This window comes from Choloepus didactylus, chromosome 6 (genome assembly GCF_015220235.1).
Source record: "Choloepus didactylus isolate mChoDid1 chromosome 6, mChoDid1.pri, whole genome shotgun sequence".
Taxonomy (NCBI): Eukaryota; Metazoa; Chordata; class Mammalia; order Pilosa; family Megalonychidae; genus Choloepus; species Choloepus didactylus.
The window spans coordinates 84,074,316-84,091,261 of record NC_051312.1 but is presented as its reverse complement, the minus strand read 5'-3'; the positions used below and the strand labels follow the sequence as shown (position 1 = coordinate 84,091,261).

Here is a 16,946-nt window from a genome sequence, read left to right as displayed (position 1 = left end):
GTTTCTTCCAAGTAATAATACCTTTTAAGGTTGCCATTACAAGGAGTATCTCTATATGGAGAAGAATAGAAGGGACACAAGCCTCGAAAACAAAATCCTTCCACTTGGAGATCTCTAATTTACTGATGGAATCCAGGTGGAAAGTCTTTCCTCTAGCATCCAGTCCAAGGGTGGAAATTTCCTGTAATTATACATATCAATGCTTATCAGGCTGTAAAGTGTAAAAGATTTTACTAAAGTTGAGGGGATATCAGCAGGCAGCTATACAGAGAGAAACATACAACTTGATCATACGATCTATAAGCTACTATAATTTAACAGGACTTAGAGAACCCTGCCCAATTTCAATGGACCTTATGAAAAAGGGATATTTCTATCTACTTCTAGAGTTTCTGTCTATTAACCCACCATGTTACTCTCCAGAGCATCTACACCCCAACACACACACACACACACACACACACACACACACACACACACACACACACACACCATATACAATAGTAACTAATTGCCAGAGGGTCATTTCCCGGCCCAGTGGAGATTCACCACCACCTCTGCTGAGCACAGACATCAAATTATACTGCCAACACCACAAATTTGAGCACCAGACATTAATGCCAGATCCCTTATTTATGCTGCTTCTAGAAACTGAATAGAGCCTATGACATCCTTACTGGAATGATTCTAATGCAGTACCAGCTTCTTTGGCTCTGAGATTCTCGGGGCTTATGTCATATGAATACACCTGAGCATGAGTTTCTCAGAAAACTGAAAAAGCTAATATTTATCTTCTTAAAGGGAGCCTGGCTTTCTTAAGTTGTATCAGAGATTGTCTCAAGGCTCACAGGTAACACTTCTTTTTCCCAAACACACACAAAGATAAATTTCAGTCTTTCAGTAAAGGTGGGGCAAAGTGCATGGGTTATATCAAAAGGAATGTGGGAAGAAATGATGTGCATTAGGACCTCACCCCTAAACCTTTATGTGATCATTCATCATCTCCCTTAGGAGAGGCTGGCTAGAAGCAAAGTATTACACAATGTTGGAGTCACATGACAGAGGAGGCCTCAGCTCTCTGCTTGGAGGAGAGCAGCTCAGAAGAGCTGCCTGATGTGAGTTAAATTCTGCATAAGTAAGAAATTAATATTTATGGTGTTAGGATATTGTGATTTGAGCATTTATTCATTACTCTAACTGAGCTTATCCTCTCCTGACTTATAAATAAAGTTAGGAATTCTCCAAGTATCTGAAGAATGTTCAGAGCTACTCATTGGCCAAAAGGAATGGCAAATGCCTACTTCATTTTAACATAGTGTAAACCACAATTTTCAAGCCTGAAAAAATGCCACAACCTCCTAAGGGGCTTCTTGTTTCCACACCTGCCCATCTAATCCATTCTTCACAGTACCATTAGAGGGATATGCTTAAAATGCAAATCTTATTATATATGTAATGGAGAAATTAGGATTTAGTGGATGATTACAATTACTGTATCATAATATAGATGTTTTCTTTCTATATTGTAGAATAGGCAGAAGTCAATAACAGAAATTACTGAAACTCAACTAGTCTCACCCTTGTTTATACTTTGTATTGTAATGGTTATTCCAGCCTGGTCTCAGCCTTGTGTATACTTACTATTGTAATGTTTATTATAGCCTAGTGGCAGCCCTGTTCATACTTATTATTTTAGTGGGAACAACTCCATCCCTCCTGGTTTGAATCTATAAAAACTCTGAAATTTTTAGTCTCAGGGAGACAGATTTTTAGGCTGATAGGCCACCTGATTTCCTGCCTTGTGCTTAGCAATAAACTCTTTCTCTCTTTGAAACCCTGGTGTCAGGATTAGCTATTATGCACATCGGGCAGAGAACCCACTGTTTTTCTCCAGCATCAATCACCCTCCTATATAGGACCCTTCCATTCCCTCCCATTGCTTTTAGGAAAAGGTGCCAAATATTTAAGAGGATCCACGCAGCCTTCCATCAGTTTGCCCTTGCCCACCTTCATGATCTGATTGCACTTCTCCTCTTCTTTACTTTCTATGTTCGGTTTCCATTGGAGTTATTATAGCTCCTCAAACTTGCCACATTTCTCTGATGTCTGCACATTAACTCCTGCTCGTCTATTTGCTTGGAATACTTTTACCTGGACTCTTCCCTGATTTTACCTACTCCTCTTTCACATCTCTATTTGTTTTTCCTCAGGAATGCCATCTTGGATTCCTTGGACAGGATCAGGTTCACTGATAGGTACTCCCGAAGCACCACACTTTGTTCTCCCTTTTGTAATATTCATCATGTTTGGAAATGCTTATTTAATACCTGTATTTGTTGCTAGACTGTAACCCATAAGGGCACAGACTGCTTCTGTCTCTGTTCATCACCAACTCCCCTGAACTTAGCAAAGTTATAAGCACCATGGTAAGTGCTTATAACAGGCACTGGCTGCTATTCACCAAACCAGACTCTTCTCCATTCTGAACACACTGCTAGGCCTTTTTGTCTTCTTTGAGTTAGATGTGATTGAGTGTCAGCCATTACTTCCAGTGTGAGTGGAAGTCATGTGTGCTGTCTCACAAAACCCTCCCATGTGCAATATTCTATGTTCTTTCCCCATCTTCTCACTAGATGTTGATACTCAGTGTGACTTGGGAAGTCACCAGCAGCCTGGAGTCCCAAAAATTGTGTCTAGCAAAACAAACCCTTCCACCTGCAACCTCCACCTGGATTTGCACCAGGCTGTTAAATAAGTGAAAAATAAACTACTACTGTGTCAAACCTCTGAAAATTTTTGTTGTTTTTAAAGTACTCTAGCTGAATAAATATAACATAAAATAAATAGCTGTTGAATAAATGGATTCAAAATTAAAGAAAGTAAAACCAGGCAAGTGAGGGGCTCAGATAAGGCTGTTCTTTATCCTTCCAGGGCAAACATTTGAGATATGAATTTATCAAAGAAAGAGGATTTCCTTACATTAGCAACATTATTACAAAGTTTCAAAATCAATATGGCACCAGACTGGTTTTATTGAGATATATTGACATATCATACAATCATCTGTGGTGTACAATCAACTGTTCACAGTACCATCATATAGTTGTGTGTTCATCACCCCAATCTATTTTTTGAACATTTTCCTTATACCAGAAAAAGTAAAAATAAGAATTAAAAAAAGTAAAAAAGAACACCCAAATCATTCCCCCCTCCACCCTATTTTTCATTTAGTTTTTGTCCCCATTTTTCTACTGATCCATCCATACACTGGATAAAAGAAGTGTGATCCACAAGGCTTTCACAATCACACCAGGTCACATAGCTTAAAAAAAAAAATAGTGGGGTCACATCCCCTCCTATCTCCCTTGGGACATTGTATTATTGTCCCTTCACAATCTTGTATATTCAACCTCACTGGATCAAATGACTCATTCCTAGCACTTATCATGTTTAAGTTGCTTCCATGTTAAAAACAATGAAAACAACAACAATAGACATTACTAAATCCCATAATCCCCCTTTATCTCTTCCTTTCCTAGTCATATTGCTTAGAAAAGTTATCTGTAACTTGCTATCTCAATTTCCCAATCTTTCAACTAATTCTTCCAGCATTTCAGTACAACTTTGGTCTTGATCAAAAGCTTACCAAAACAGCTTTTTCTGTCATCACTGAGGACCTCTTTATGTCTGAGCTTTCGGTCCTTTCTTACCTGGTCTCTCAATATGAAGGCAGTTGACCACTTCCTCTTCCTTGGTACACTCTCTGTCACTTCTATGGCATCACTGTCTGATTTTCCTCTTACCTCTCTGGATATTTCTCAGTTTCCTTTGCACAGTCATTCTACTCTGACTGGTGAGAAAACATGTATAAGAGGCAAAGAGGTCCTAGAATCTGGCTTGAGGGGCAGCAATTTTTAATTGCTATGTAATCATACTTGAGTTGAAGACTTCCATTGCCATCTGTAGTTCAGTGACTTTTAAATCCTATCTCTAGACCAGACCATTCCTCTGAGCTCCAGACCTGTTGCTGTAACTACTTGTATATCATAGCCATTTGGATGCTTCCAAAGCAGTTCAAGCTCTAAGTGTCCAAAACCAAACTCAGGCTGTATCCAATTATGTTCCTCTATTAATATTTCCTATTTCAGTTAATAGCACCATCACCTACCTTGATGTGCAAGCCCCAAACCTAGGAGTCATGCCTGACCCCTCCCTCTTGTTCCCTTAGCCTTTATATTCAGTTAAAAATCCAGTTATATAATTCCTACTTTTTAGATACATTTTGAATCCACACATATCTATCTCCAACACCATTCCCCTAGCCCATGTTTGCATTGATTCGCACCTTGACTACTTCGGTAGCTTTCTAATGGATAACTTTGCTTTCATTCTAGCTTTAATTCAATCTGTTCTCTACAGCACAATATAAAATGATCGTTCCAAAAGCAATTGTGATCATGTCAAAACCACCCCCACCTCCAATCCCACTCTCACCCCTCTTTAAAATGCTATTTCCTGTCATTCTGGTTGATCCTTATTTATATTCTCAGCCTTATCTTGCACCATAGGCTCTTTGACTTCCAGCCACACTGACTTTCATTTCTTTATGTCACCGGGTTCCCTTCTACTAAAAGTACTCTGGAGACATGGTACTTTCTGCCTGATAAGGCTTCTCCTATGTACTCATTTTTATTTTTTCCCAGTTACTTTCTTTTCAACATTCAGACCTCACCTTAATTATGACTTCCTGATTAAAGCCATTCATGATCCCCTAGAGCAGATTTGATCCCCTTATTGTATACTTTCATAAAACCATCCATTCATTAATCCATTTATTTAGTTACAGGATTTGTAGAATTTCTAAAATGGTCTCATGGAAATTTCCTTCTCTATTTCCTGGAACTTGTGAATATGATGAGATATCACTCTTGTGATTCTTTTTTGGTATATGGCACAGTTGACTTTAATATAGGGATAGTATCCAGGCAAGCCTGATTTAATCACATGAAAACTTTCTTTAGCTCACGGCAGAAGAGGAAATTAGAGATATTCAAAGTGGGAGAGGGACTTGTGCTGGTCCCTCTTCCTGGTTTGAAGATGGAAGGTGCCATGTGAGAAGATATCCTTAAGGAGCTTAGGGAGGCTGAAAAACAGCAAGGACAAGGAAACTCCAGTCTTAAAACCTCAAACAACTAGATTCTGCTGACAACCTGAATGAGTTTGGAAGCAGATTCTTTCCCCAGAGTCTCCAGATATGAGCCCAGCTGGTTGACATCTTGATTTTAGCGTATGAGACCTTTAGCAGAGAACCCAGCTAAGCCAACTCTGACTTATGACCAACAGAACTGTGAGCTAATAAACGGGTATTTTAAACTGCTCTATTATGATAATTTGTTATATAGCAATAGAAAACTAATATAGTCACCAAATAATTTTTAATGTTATTAACATTAGTGCTGTTAAAGCATATGCAAGCCCTACACTGGGAATACAGTGTAAAACAGAAGTGGCTAGGACCCTTCCCTCATGGAGCTGACAGACCACTGGGGTGAGGGAGACTATACTTGATAGCCTTCAGTGCCATGGCAATGTTACACTTATTTATGTTCATATTTGGTTAGTGTGTAGTCATCCCGCAAGGACCAAGTCTGTTTTTGGTGCCATTGTGTTCTCATTCTCATCACCTCTTAGAGTGCTTGGCACACAGCAGTCCCTAAAACTAAACAAAACAAAACCAAAAACCTATTTGTTGACCATATAAAAGATAAAATGCTCCAAGCCAGACAGCTGGTAAGCACAAGAGGCAGGTTTGATAGAATTTGAATGAGGTTTGTTTTCCTAACTCTAAAACTTGTGTTCTTAACCAGTATAATAATAAGCGATGCCACTTACCCAGTGCAGACACTTTATACTGAGAACTTCTGACATTGAGCCTCACAACTGTGGGAGGAGGAGTGGTGGGAGAAGTCAGGAGAGAGACCCACATGCCCTTACAACCTCATAAGAAGGCACACTCTAGCAGGAATATAGTCACAAATATTAGCATATATCCCATGTAACCCAGTTTTTGCCTACAAGAACTCTTTACGCAGCCAGGGTATTTCACTGAAGGGTGAAGGATATCATTTCTGGGAAAATGGGGCTTAGGAAGTCCTAAAAGTGAAAAAGTTAAAAACCATCAGTGAATGAGAGGGTTTAATTCCATTAATTCAGTGTATTGCACTTCTCATACCTCCATGTAAGCTAACCAAGTTCAGCTGAGAACCTTTCCACAAAGTTTGGCAATTATTTACATATAATATTCCCTCTGAAAGTGCAGAGGCTCCCCAGAAGCAAACATCTCAAAATTCTCTCTTAAAATCTTTGGTCAGTGAGGGGGTGAGAATGTTCTAGGCAGAGTAAATGGTGTCTATGAAAACCCTGAGCCCAGAGAAGAGCATAAACTGATTAGTTTTCCTGGCCTCAGTCTTGCTCATATCTCTTAGGTACTTCTAATCTGTATTTCATACTCCTGATTTATTTTATAGTAAAAATATTTAAGAAATGATTTTTATGCATTAGATACAAACCAAACTACTTGGCATAAAATGTGTGGCCCTGCACAGTTTGACCACCAACATTTTTGGCATTATCCTCCACTACTCCCATTTAAGTCCTATGTCACACCATACCTACAAAGATGTAGAGTAGAGATATAAAGAGGGGCATGTAGAGATATAAAGAGGGGCATGAACGGTCATCTTTATACAACATACTTACTTCTTCAAGACTTGGAGCTCTTTTTTATGTTGCTTCTTGTTTCTGCTAGATTTTTCTCTTTCATGCCCAATTCCTACTTTGCCTAGAAAAATCCTGTACATTCTTCAAGGTGAGGTTAAAAAGTGGTTTTCTCCCATGGAGGCTTGTGCAATCTTCCCAGGGATAGTCTATCAACTGCACATTTGCAGTTCCCTACCAATCTGCTGCACACATATTTATATGGCACTTACTAGTCTATATTCTGATTGTGTATTTATATGCCTTTTGCCTGGAACTAGATTGTGAGCTTCTGGAAAGAAAGGACCAGGTTTAATATATTTCTCTGTCTTTAATCTTCAGCACTGCCTCCAGTACAAAGTAAATGCTGAAGTGATGGTCCTCACACCATTTCAGCAAGGACTAGGGATTTTCAGCCTTTGCTGAGTCTAGCAGGTTCCTGTGAGGCTACAGCAGTTCCTTTTATGATACCCAGACCTTGTTATTATTTTGTGGTTCCATCAACTACGGCATTTCCCCTCAGTACCCTGAGCATGGCCTCCCTTATGGGCTTGGATTTGACACTGTAGATGATGGGGTTGAGCACAGGAGGCACCACCAGGTACACATAGGCAACCAGAGCATGTACAATGTGAGGCAGGTGCCTCCCAAAACGATGGATCATTGACACAGTGATGCCTGGAATAAAGAAAACAAAGACAGCCAGGATATGGGAGACACAGGTGCTGAGGGCCCGGAGGCGCTCCTGGGGAGAGGCCAGCCCCAGGACTGTATGCAGGATGAGGGTGTAGGACAGGACGATGAGCAGAGAGTCTATGCCCGCAGTGGACACAACCACATAGAGTCCATAAAGGATGTTTATGGTGATGTCAGCACAGGCTCTTCTCATCACATCAGGGTGGAAACAGAAGGAATGAGACAGGACGATCTTGTCAGGGCAGAAGTTCAGACGTTTAAGCAGAAAGGGCACTGGGAAGAGGGACAGGGCAGCACGAGCCACCACGGCCAGCCCAATCCTGATGATGACGTTGTTTGTGAGGACAGCAGCGTAGCGCAGGGGGTTGGAGATGGCCACAAAGCGGTCAAACGACATGGCCAGGAGCACTGACGACTCCACCACAGAGCAGGAGTGCAGGAAGAACATCTGGACCAGGCAGGCGTTGAAGCCGATAAGCCGGCGGTCAAACCAGAGCACAGCCAGGGTGGTGGGCAGTGTGGACAAGGTGAGGCCCACGTCGGTGAGGGCCAGCATGGACAGGAAGTAGTACATGGGCTGGTGCAGGCTGGGCGTCCTCCTCACAGCCAGGAGGATCAGGCAGTTTCCCGTGAGGGCCACAGTGTACATGGAGGAGAAGGGGATGGAGATCCAGCCGTGAAGGGCCTCCATCCCTGGGATGCCAATCATCAGGAAAGCAGGTGGCTGGAAGAAGGAGATGTTGGCATAGGCCTGGGCAGGGGGCATCCTCAGAGGGCACAGGAGTTCTCAGAAGGATGTGACCTCTTCAATCTGGGCAGACAAGAGAGACTCTGACAGGATACCTGTATTAGGGAGACATTTGTTTTTGCTATGTGGATTTTTCCATTAACTATTTCCCATGTACTAGCCCCAACTCTGCATTACTAATTCTTCCATGAATTTGCATACTTTAGCTCATAGGTACCTAAAGGAAACTCAGACTGTGTGGGAAATTTTAGCTTAACTTCTCCACGATTACCAGAAAATAAATGACTAAGAAGGTTATAAAGTAAAGTTGTTTACAAACAACTATAAATTCTTTAATATTTCCATTCTACCAGTCAGTGCCTTTATTATATGAGATGATGTTTGTGAATACTCTTCTAAAATGTAAAGTACCCTATAAATGCTCACTATCATCATTATCATCATTATTTTTATTCCATTGATATTGCATTTTGCGAGACTCTAAGTGCTTTCACATTTATTCTCTCTTTGGATTCTCTTCATTACCTTGCATGATGGACAGAGAAGGGAAATATCTTGGCTAAGGTGAAAGTAGTGGAATTACTGAACCTATCAAAGGAAGAGAAAATGATGACTTTCCCAACTAACCAGCTCTTAAACCCAAGACCTTTTTTTCTGGATATGGAGAAGTTGAATACAAGTCCTAGGATATTGTCTTTTAATCAAGTCCCAATAATGATAAAGTCTCAGGCTGAACATAGGAACCTGTACTAAAAGAATTTTGGTACAGGAGGCCAAATTGATCCTTGCCAGGCCACTGAGAACTCTCAAATGTTTAGGGTCCTTCTATGCCTTGCCTGAGAATATCATCTTGGGTCACTGGATGCCCTTGCAATCCAAACCCCAAATTTCCCCAAAGGAAACACTACCTTCCTCCATTCACTCAACATTCCCCACAACCTTTAGAATACCAGCCAAAACATCTTGTTCCCCCCTTAGAGCACCTATTTTGACATCTTGGTTTACCCTGGGACTGTGCCTCCCTGTAGAATGCTCAGCATTGGCGTCTACTGCTATAATTGAAAGAGCTGCAGCTGCAGTGCCAAGGACTTTGAAGTCTCTTCCCAAAGTTAGAATTTCCACAGACATCACTGAAAGCAGGAAGCAAAGACATAAATGTAGGCTCCTTTAATCTGCTGTCTTAGTAATGTCACTAATTTCAGTGTCTGATAATGGGCAATTTAATTTAATAATTTATCAATTACTGAATGTCTCTGATGTACCAGATTCTAGATTCTTCTCCTTTTGGTTTGTAGTTTGTAAATAATATCTCGTGGGTTAGGTATTATGGTCTCCTTTTTACAAATAATAGTAATAATAACCATAATAATGATTAAACAATCAACAACAACAGAAAAATTGGAAGAGAGAGATTTAGGGAGTTCCTCTGGGCGGGAGTGACGGAGTAAAAATTCAAATTTAGGATTGTTTGGATTCAAATGCTTTTAACTCTCTCAGGCTGCCTGAATTGGCTATGGGCCATACTGGATTCTGGGGCTCACTGAAGTATGGGATTGGTTAGGTCAGATTTCTTGGAAAACCTTCTTTACTTCTGATGTTCCATGGTGACATTATTTGAGGTTCTGCAGGTTAAGTCCCTTTCTATTTCTCTAAAAATCTTCCATTTAGTCCCAATTGTGAACCTTTCATTTTTTTTTGGTTTGTTTGTTTTTAAGGCCATTTGACTTTTCTTGTGCTAATTATCTCCCCACAGCTGCTTTTCTTTTTGTTAGTCTTTGTGACTTTTTTTTTCAGAAACCCCAATCTCATTTTTCTGATTTTGATGATTTATAAATCTTGTCCTTATATAGAAGCTGAACACATTTTTTTTTTGATGAAACAATCAATGAATGACTAAGTGAATGAAGAAAGGAATGAATCTTTTCCAAAAATATTACTCTCTTCCACTCCAGCCCTAAATATAGTATCCCCAACTGTCATATGCATAACTCATACTATGTATTATTTATACCTTCAAGACCCATGGCTCCTCCATGTTAATGAAATTAATACTTAGTTTTATTCAATCTCACTCGAGTTTACTCAGGGTCAATCCAGGAAATAGTCACTTTGTCACTGGCAGCTTTAATCAGCATAGAGGGTGATTTCCTCTCTAACTTGCAGGAATCTGAGGATAAAGTGTCCGTGGAATTAATGTCACAGCTCCTTTCCTTTCATCCTGCATTGCTTTATCTATTATCAAGTGACTCATAAACCTATCCCTTGTCTCAGAATTTGTCCTTGTTTGCTAGTTTGTATGTAGTTTCTATGTAATTCTGAGTACTTGCCTGATTTACTGCTCCTCACTAAGATAGAAGAGTCCAAAGGCTAAATTCAGTTAAATATTACAAGAAGCTGAGAAGTCATAAGAAAAAAATTATAGAGTACCTTTAAGAGAAGTTGCCAAAAATTGGGAACAACTCTTGCAGAGTCAAGCTAATTTCCCCCTTGTCTCCTGATGATGGTCTTTCCATCCCTTTTCATGTACTTAATATCACAATGTTATGAGGGGCCTTGCATTGGGGAGGCATTCTGTGTAGAAAAAGAAAGGTTTTTCTTGTTGTTGTTGCTTTGTTTGATTTATTCTTCTACTAAAATGCCCATTTGTCTTGTTTCATGGTTCACATGAACTCAGAAAGCATTATTTAAGTAACTTAAAGCCAGATTTCATCTTCTGTTTTTGTCTCCAGGACATAGCTATTTAAAAATTTTAACTCTCCCTTGGGGAAGTAGGAAAAATGTGGATGGTCTTTAAATCATTCCCATTTTCATGCTGTAGGATTCTGTGAGCCTGTGATTGTGTGTCTGGGAAAGTTGAGTTGCCTGGTAGCAGAAGGGTAAATCTATTATGCTTCCTCTCCTTTCCCATTTGGGAATCTTATAGTGAGTGTTGAGACATTAAGCAAACACTCAGATCACTCCTGGAATGCTAGCTGGCATGGGACTGCGTGATATCCTGTACAGTTGCCCTACTTTAGAGAAACGAGAGTGCTCATCTGTGGGGACACACAGTCTGGGATCCTGAATCACTATTTGAATTGGGAAATCCCTGCAATAGGAAAGTAGATTCCTTTGCTCCCTCTCTCTTATCTGTGGGCATAGACCTATTATTTATGGAAGTCCAAGCTTCCTTTTTCTTTTGTTCTGCTTCTCACATCTGCTCTTCACAAAGAGCATTGGCTCCTCCACGTGGCAGCAAATGGCAGAGAGGGCATCTTAGACCTGTTATCCAGGCCCCCACCCTTTTAAATAGTATACAAGGGGTTGTGTGGGGACCCCAAGGTACTCACAGTGCTTGCTGTCCAAGGCTGGTCCACTCCTCCACCTCCTGTGGGAACCCAGGAGGACTCTGCAGCTGAGGTATTGTCTTTATAGCACTGGCAGGATGCCTTGGTGAGTTGCCTCTCCCTAGGGATGCCTGGGCCACAGGCCCCAGAGGAGATGCTTCGCTTAGTTTTTTCCTGGGCAATGGGAAACGTGAGGGGTGTCCATGTTCAGATGGGGAGGTGTATCAGAGGTCAGGTATTTGAGCAACTGATCTTGAAGTAGAGGGGAGGGCTAGACACATCATCTCTCTGGACTCAAGGGCCAGCCCATTCCATCCTAACACATCTGCATGAGATTTTGCTGGACATGACAGTCTTTCCCTTTTACTGGGCTCCTCAGTGTGCTCAGCTCTGTCACTTGGACTCACAGAGAACAGTTTTGGCCCCTTTGGAGTTTTAGATTCAGCAGTGTCATTTCCCACCACTCCCTCCTTGACTCCCAAGACTATTCAAATTGGTGGAGCAACTCCGTCTACTCTGTCTATTCCCCATGTGACATTGTGAAAACTCCATTCTGTTCGATGGAAAATATGTATTGAGTAACCTGAAAGGAGGCAGTAAAGGACCCTAAAAGAGAAAGAGAGAGAGAGAGAGAGAGAGAGAGAGAGAGAGAGAGAGAGAGAGAGAGAGAGAGAGAGAGCTGAATGGGAGCAGACAGCTCTTTGTTTATTTTACCCTCAGAGCTGTGGTGTCTTCCAACCTAGGGAATTTTCCTTGCTGGGATGCTCCATCCTCAGGGGCCTCCTTTTATCCAGATAAAGTGAACTAAATTGAATACATGAGAAGGTCCTCGGGCTGGACTGCAGAAGGATCTTAAGTGAACATTTGTTTCCAAACAGTGGCCTCTGGATCCTGTTTCAATCTCACCTCTCCTCAATTTCTGTCAGTGCCCTGCCAGTGAGGAAACTGCCTGACTGGGTGCCTCTTTCCCCATTGATAACATAAGATATATACTGAAGGTGACGATGTGAATCAGACTTCAGTATTGCTCTCAAAGGGCTAGAACAGGATATGGATGCAAAGGACCATTTCAATAGCATGAACTAAGTGCTCTAAGGTAGTTAAGTTGCAGGGGACCAGAGCAGAGGAAATTAAGGAACAGGACGCAGAAGACAGGACCTTTTATCTCATCCTGCAAGAACAAGGATCTGCCTATGAGGATGGACAAAGTAAGGGCTGCTACAGCAGCCACCTAGCTCACTGCTGGGGTTTGTGCAGTTGTGGGTCCATCCTTCTGTTGCCTACATTTGGAGGTAATCTGGGGGAGGACTGCTAGGCCCTGCCTCCATAGAGCTTCATTTTGGACATGCTCCATAGACCCTATGCTACATTCTTTCACTGTCATTCATTCATTCATTCAAAATTTCAAAAATATTCACTAAGTGGTAAAGTTTTACATGCGGGGCCCAAGTTAAGCACTGAGGACACAAAGATAACTAAAACATGGTTCCTCATCCTTGGGCTCAAGGAGTTCCCAATATTACATGGAGCAAAGCACAGCGTGCTCAGGCATCACAGCTGAAACTCCGGACATGGCTTAGGGTGGGAGAGGGCAGAGTCTCAGTTCAGTCTTAATGGAAATCACAGTCTGGTCAAAAAGAAATAACATTATTTTGCTTCATCTGCATTCTAACACTGCATTCCTAACACTGATGATTATCTTACCCAGGCTTAGTCTTAGGTCTTACCCCAGCATTATTCAGTAACTATCAGAGACAGCCTCCACTGTCTCTTGAATACAGGAGGACCCCAGGCGTGAAGATACCAGTATTTATGTACATGTATATGTAAATATATATATTTCTCTACTCACACTTTTTGATTTTTGTAAATATCAAACCTAATAAAAAGTTTAAAGAATATTATAATAAGCACTGTTCCCATCTCCTAGATAGAGAACATTTTTATCAAATTTGATTTCTCTTTCCAGCCCCCACTGTTTTGTCAGATTCATTTGAAAGTAAATTGTAGATGTTACGATCTTCACAACTAAATATTAAGACTGCAGCCCCCAAAATAGATTCTCCTACATAACCACAATAACATTTTCACACCAAAAGAACACTATGCTGATCTAACAATAATAATAATCAATATCCAATATATATTCAAATTTCCACTATTGTCCTAAAAATGACTTTTAAAGCTCTTGTTTGTTTGTTATTTATTAGTAAATCAGAGTTCATGCTAGTATTTAGTTGTTAAGTCTCGTTAATTTCTTTGAATCTAGATTAAATGCCTGATATATATAAAAGACAACTGTTTTTTATAGACTCTAGGCCAATTTGCATGTGTGTGTGTGTGTGTGTGTGTGTGTGTGTGTGTGTGTGTGTGTGTATTGCTTTCCATATTCTGGATTTTTCTGATTATTTCCACAAAGTTAGATTCAGGTTAAACATTTTTAGCAAGAATTCTATGCATGTGATATCATGCCCTTATTGCTCATTTTAGCAGGTGTATATGCTCAGATCATCCCATGATTGTGTGAGCCAAGTTAGATGACTTGCTTAACATTGTAATTGTCAATCTCTTTATTGTAAAGATACATTCTTCTCTTTTCTCTTTAGTAAGTAATCTGTGTGGTGATTATTTGAGGTTGCATGAATATTCTGTTTTACAAGTCTTTGAAACATTTCTTGATTTTCCTTCTCTGAAACAATTTTTCATTAACAGTTGGGGAATAGTGATTTTCTAAATCAGTCCTTTTTGTCTTTATTAGATGATGCTCTTCTGTAACGGATTTTCCTTCTTTGTTCTTTTCCTATTTTACTTTCTGAGTATCACTATGAACTTGTAATTTAAAAAATCAATTTGTTATAATGCATTGCTGTCAAAATTATTTTTAATTTTCAAATTATCCCACTTTTGTTCTCTGTTAGCCCCTTCTAATCAGATTCTGTGCATTTTTTTTTTTTCCATGGAGCTATGGTCTTTGTGTTCTTTGTTGCTTTCAGGAACAAGATGTTCCCATATGACTTTAGTTTCCCTGCTTCCTACTTGGAATTAGCCATTTCTGTAAGGATCCCAGGTTTTTATAGTGGGGAGTGGAACTTAGCAACACATACGTGAGCTCCAGCTCTGCTCATTGCTGTGGATATCAGTGCTTTGGGGCATTTTCAGTGGACAGAGATAAGAAATGTGGAGATAATTTTAAAACCAAAAATCTACTTCTCTCCATTCTTGATGACACTGGCTGGATTATAGCCTCCATTCTCTTCTCCTAGGCTATTACAAAAACCTCCTAACTGGTCTCCTTGCCTACCTTTTCTCTGCCTCTACTTTTGCCTTTCTAAGACCTAATACACAGTTAAGGCTGTGCAAACTTCTATAATGCAGTAGACTCCCATGAGTGACTCTGAAATGTAGAATGAAGACCGAACATTTCAATAAGGTCTGAAAGAGTTGCAACCTTTTGTTTCTATCTCATCTCCCTCCAATATACATAAACATCTCATGCTGAGCCACACCTGCCTACTCACCTTTCCTCAAGCACATCACATTCTTCTACATCTCAGGTTTCCCCCATGCAAACTTTTACCTTTATCTGATATGCCCTACCCTTCCCTTGCCTGTTCTCTGCCTGACAAGCTCCCACACACCTTTCAGTCTCCTTCCTATCTGACTCCTTTTTTATTTCCTTTTCGCAGGGTCAGTAAACCCTCTTCTGGATTCCTGTAGCTCTTTGTGTGTAACTATCACAACCTTCTACAACTTTACTATAATTCTGTATTTACAGGTGTCTGTCCACCAATGGAGGGAAGAGTTCACTTAAAATCTCTAGTGCTGCGCACAGGTCCTTGTACACATTTCACTGGACAAAATATCTGAAGTCATTGAGGGCATGAAGGAATGGAGACTGTTGTTCCCCATCAATCTGAAGGTGTCCAATTGCTTGTTATGCCCTTGACAAAGTGTCTGGGTCGGGACTCTGGGGCTTGCTGGGTATAAGATATGACTGTTTGGCAATATTTCCCCCTCAGATCCTATGGTTGTTCCTTGATTTCATCAGCCGTGGCCCCTCCTCTTCAGCACCCTGAGCATGGCCTCCCTGATGGGCTTGGATTTGACACTGTAGATGACGGGGTTGAGCACAGGAGGCACCACCAGGTACACATAGGCAACCAGAGCGTGTACAATGTGAGGCAGGTGCCTCCCAAAACGGTGGATCATGGACACACCTATGACAGGGATGTAGAAAACCAGCACAGCTAAGATATGAGAAACGCAGGTGTTGAGGGCCCGAAGACGCTCCCGGGGAGAGGCCAGCCCCATCACCATATGAAGAATGACAGTATAGGACAGGACAATAAGCAGGGAGTCTACACCCACTGTGGATAGAACCACATAGAGTCCATAAAGGATGTTGACAGTAATGTCAGCACAAGCCTGCTTCATGACATCTGCATGGAAACAGAAGGAATGAGACAGGAGGATCTTGTCAGGGCAGAAGTTCAGACGTTTAAGCAGAAAGGGCACTGGGAAGAGGGACAGGGCAGCACGAGCCACCACGGCCAGCCCAATCCTGATGATGACGTTGTTTGTGAGGACAGCAGCGTAGCGCAGGGGGTTGGAGATGGCCACAAAGCGGTCAAACGACATGGCCAGGAGCACTGACGACTCCACCACAGAGCAGGAGTGCAGGAAGAACATCTGGACCAGGCAGGCGTTGAAGCCGATAAGCCGGCGGTCAAACCAGAGCACAGCCAGGGTGGTGGGCAGTGTGGACAAGGTGAGGCCCACGTCGGTGAGGGCCAGCATGGACAGGAAGTAGTACATGGGCTGGTGCAGGCTGGGCATCCTCCTCACAGCCAGGAGGATCAGGCAGTTTCCCGTGAGGGCCACAGTGTACATGGAGGAGAAGGGGATGGAGATCCAGCCGTGAAGGGCCTCCATCCCTGGGATGCCAATCATCAGGAAAGCAGGTGGCTGGAAGAAGGAGATGTTGGCATAGGCCTGGGCAGGGGGCATCCTCAGAGGGCACAGGAGGTCTCAGAAGGATGTGACCTTTTCAATCTGGGCAGACAAGAAGGACTCTGACAGGATACCTGTATTAGGGAGACATTTATTTTTGCTCTGTAGGTTTTTGCATCAACTATTTCCCATTTACTAGCCCCAACTCTGTATTACTAACTTTTCCAGGAATTTGCATACATTAGCTCATAGGTTCCTAAAGAAAATGCAGATTGTGTGGGAAAATTTAGTTTAACTTCTCCACGATTACCAGAAAATAAATAACTGAGATAGGTATAAAATTTAGTTATTTCCAAACAACTATAAATTCTTTAATATTTCCATTCTACCAGTCAATGTCTTTATTATATGAGATGATGTTTGTGAATACTCTTCTAAAATGTGAAGCACTCTAAATGCTCACTGTCATC

The 16,946-nt window shown here is 41.3% G+C and overlaps 2 protein-coding genes across 2 annotated transcripts; both read right to left on the bottom strand.

Moving 5' to 3' along the window:
* Positions 1-7,240: 7,240 nt before the first annotated feature.
* On the bottom strand, positions 7,241-8,218 carry LOC119537184 (olfactory receptor 51I2-like). The gene has a single exon (XM_037839744.1). The coding sequence runs from the start codon at positions 8,216-8,218 to the stop codon at positions 7,241-7,243; it is 978 nt and encodes a 325-aa protein (XP_037695672.1).
* A 7,352-nt stretch (positions 8,219-15,570) lies between these two features.
* Positions 15,571-16,533, bottom strand: LOC119537794 (olfactory receptor 51I2-like). The gene has a single exon (XM_037840357.1). The coding sequence runs from the start codon at positions 16,531-16,533 to the stop codon at positions 15,571-15,573; it is 963 nt and encodes a 320-aa protein (XP_037696285.1).
* Between the last annotated feature and the right edge of the window lie 413 nt (positions 16,534-16,946).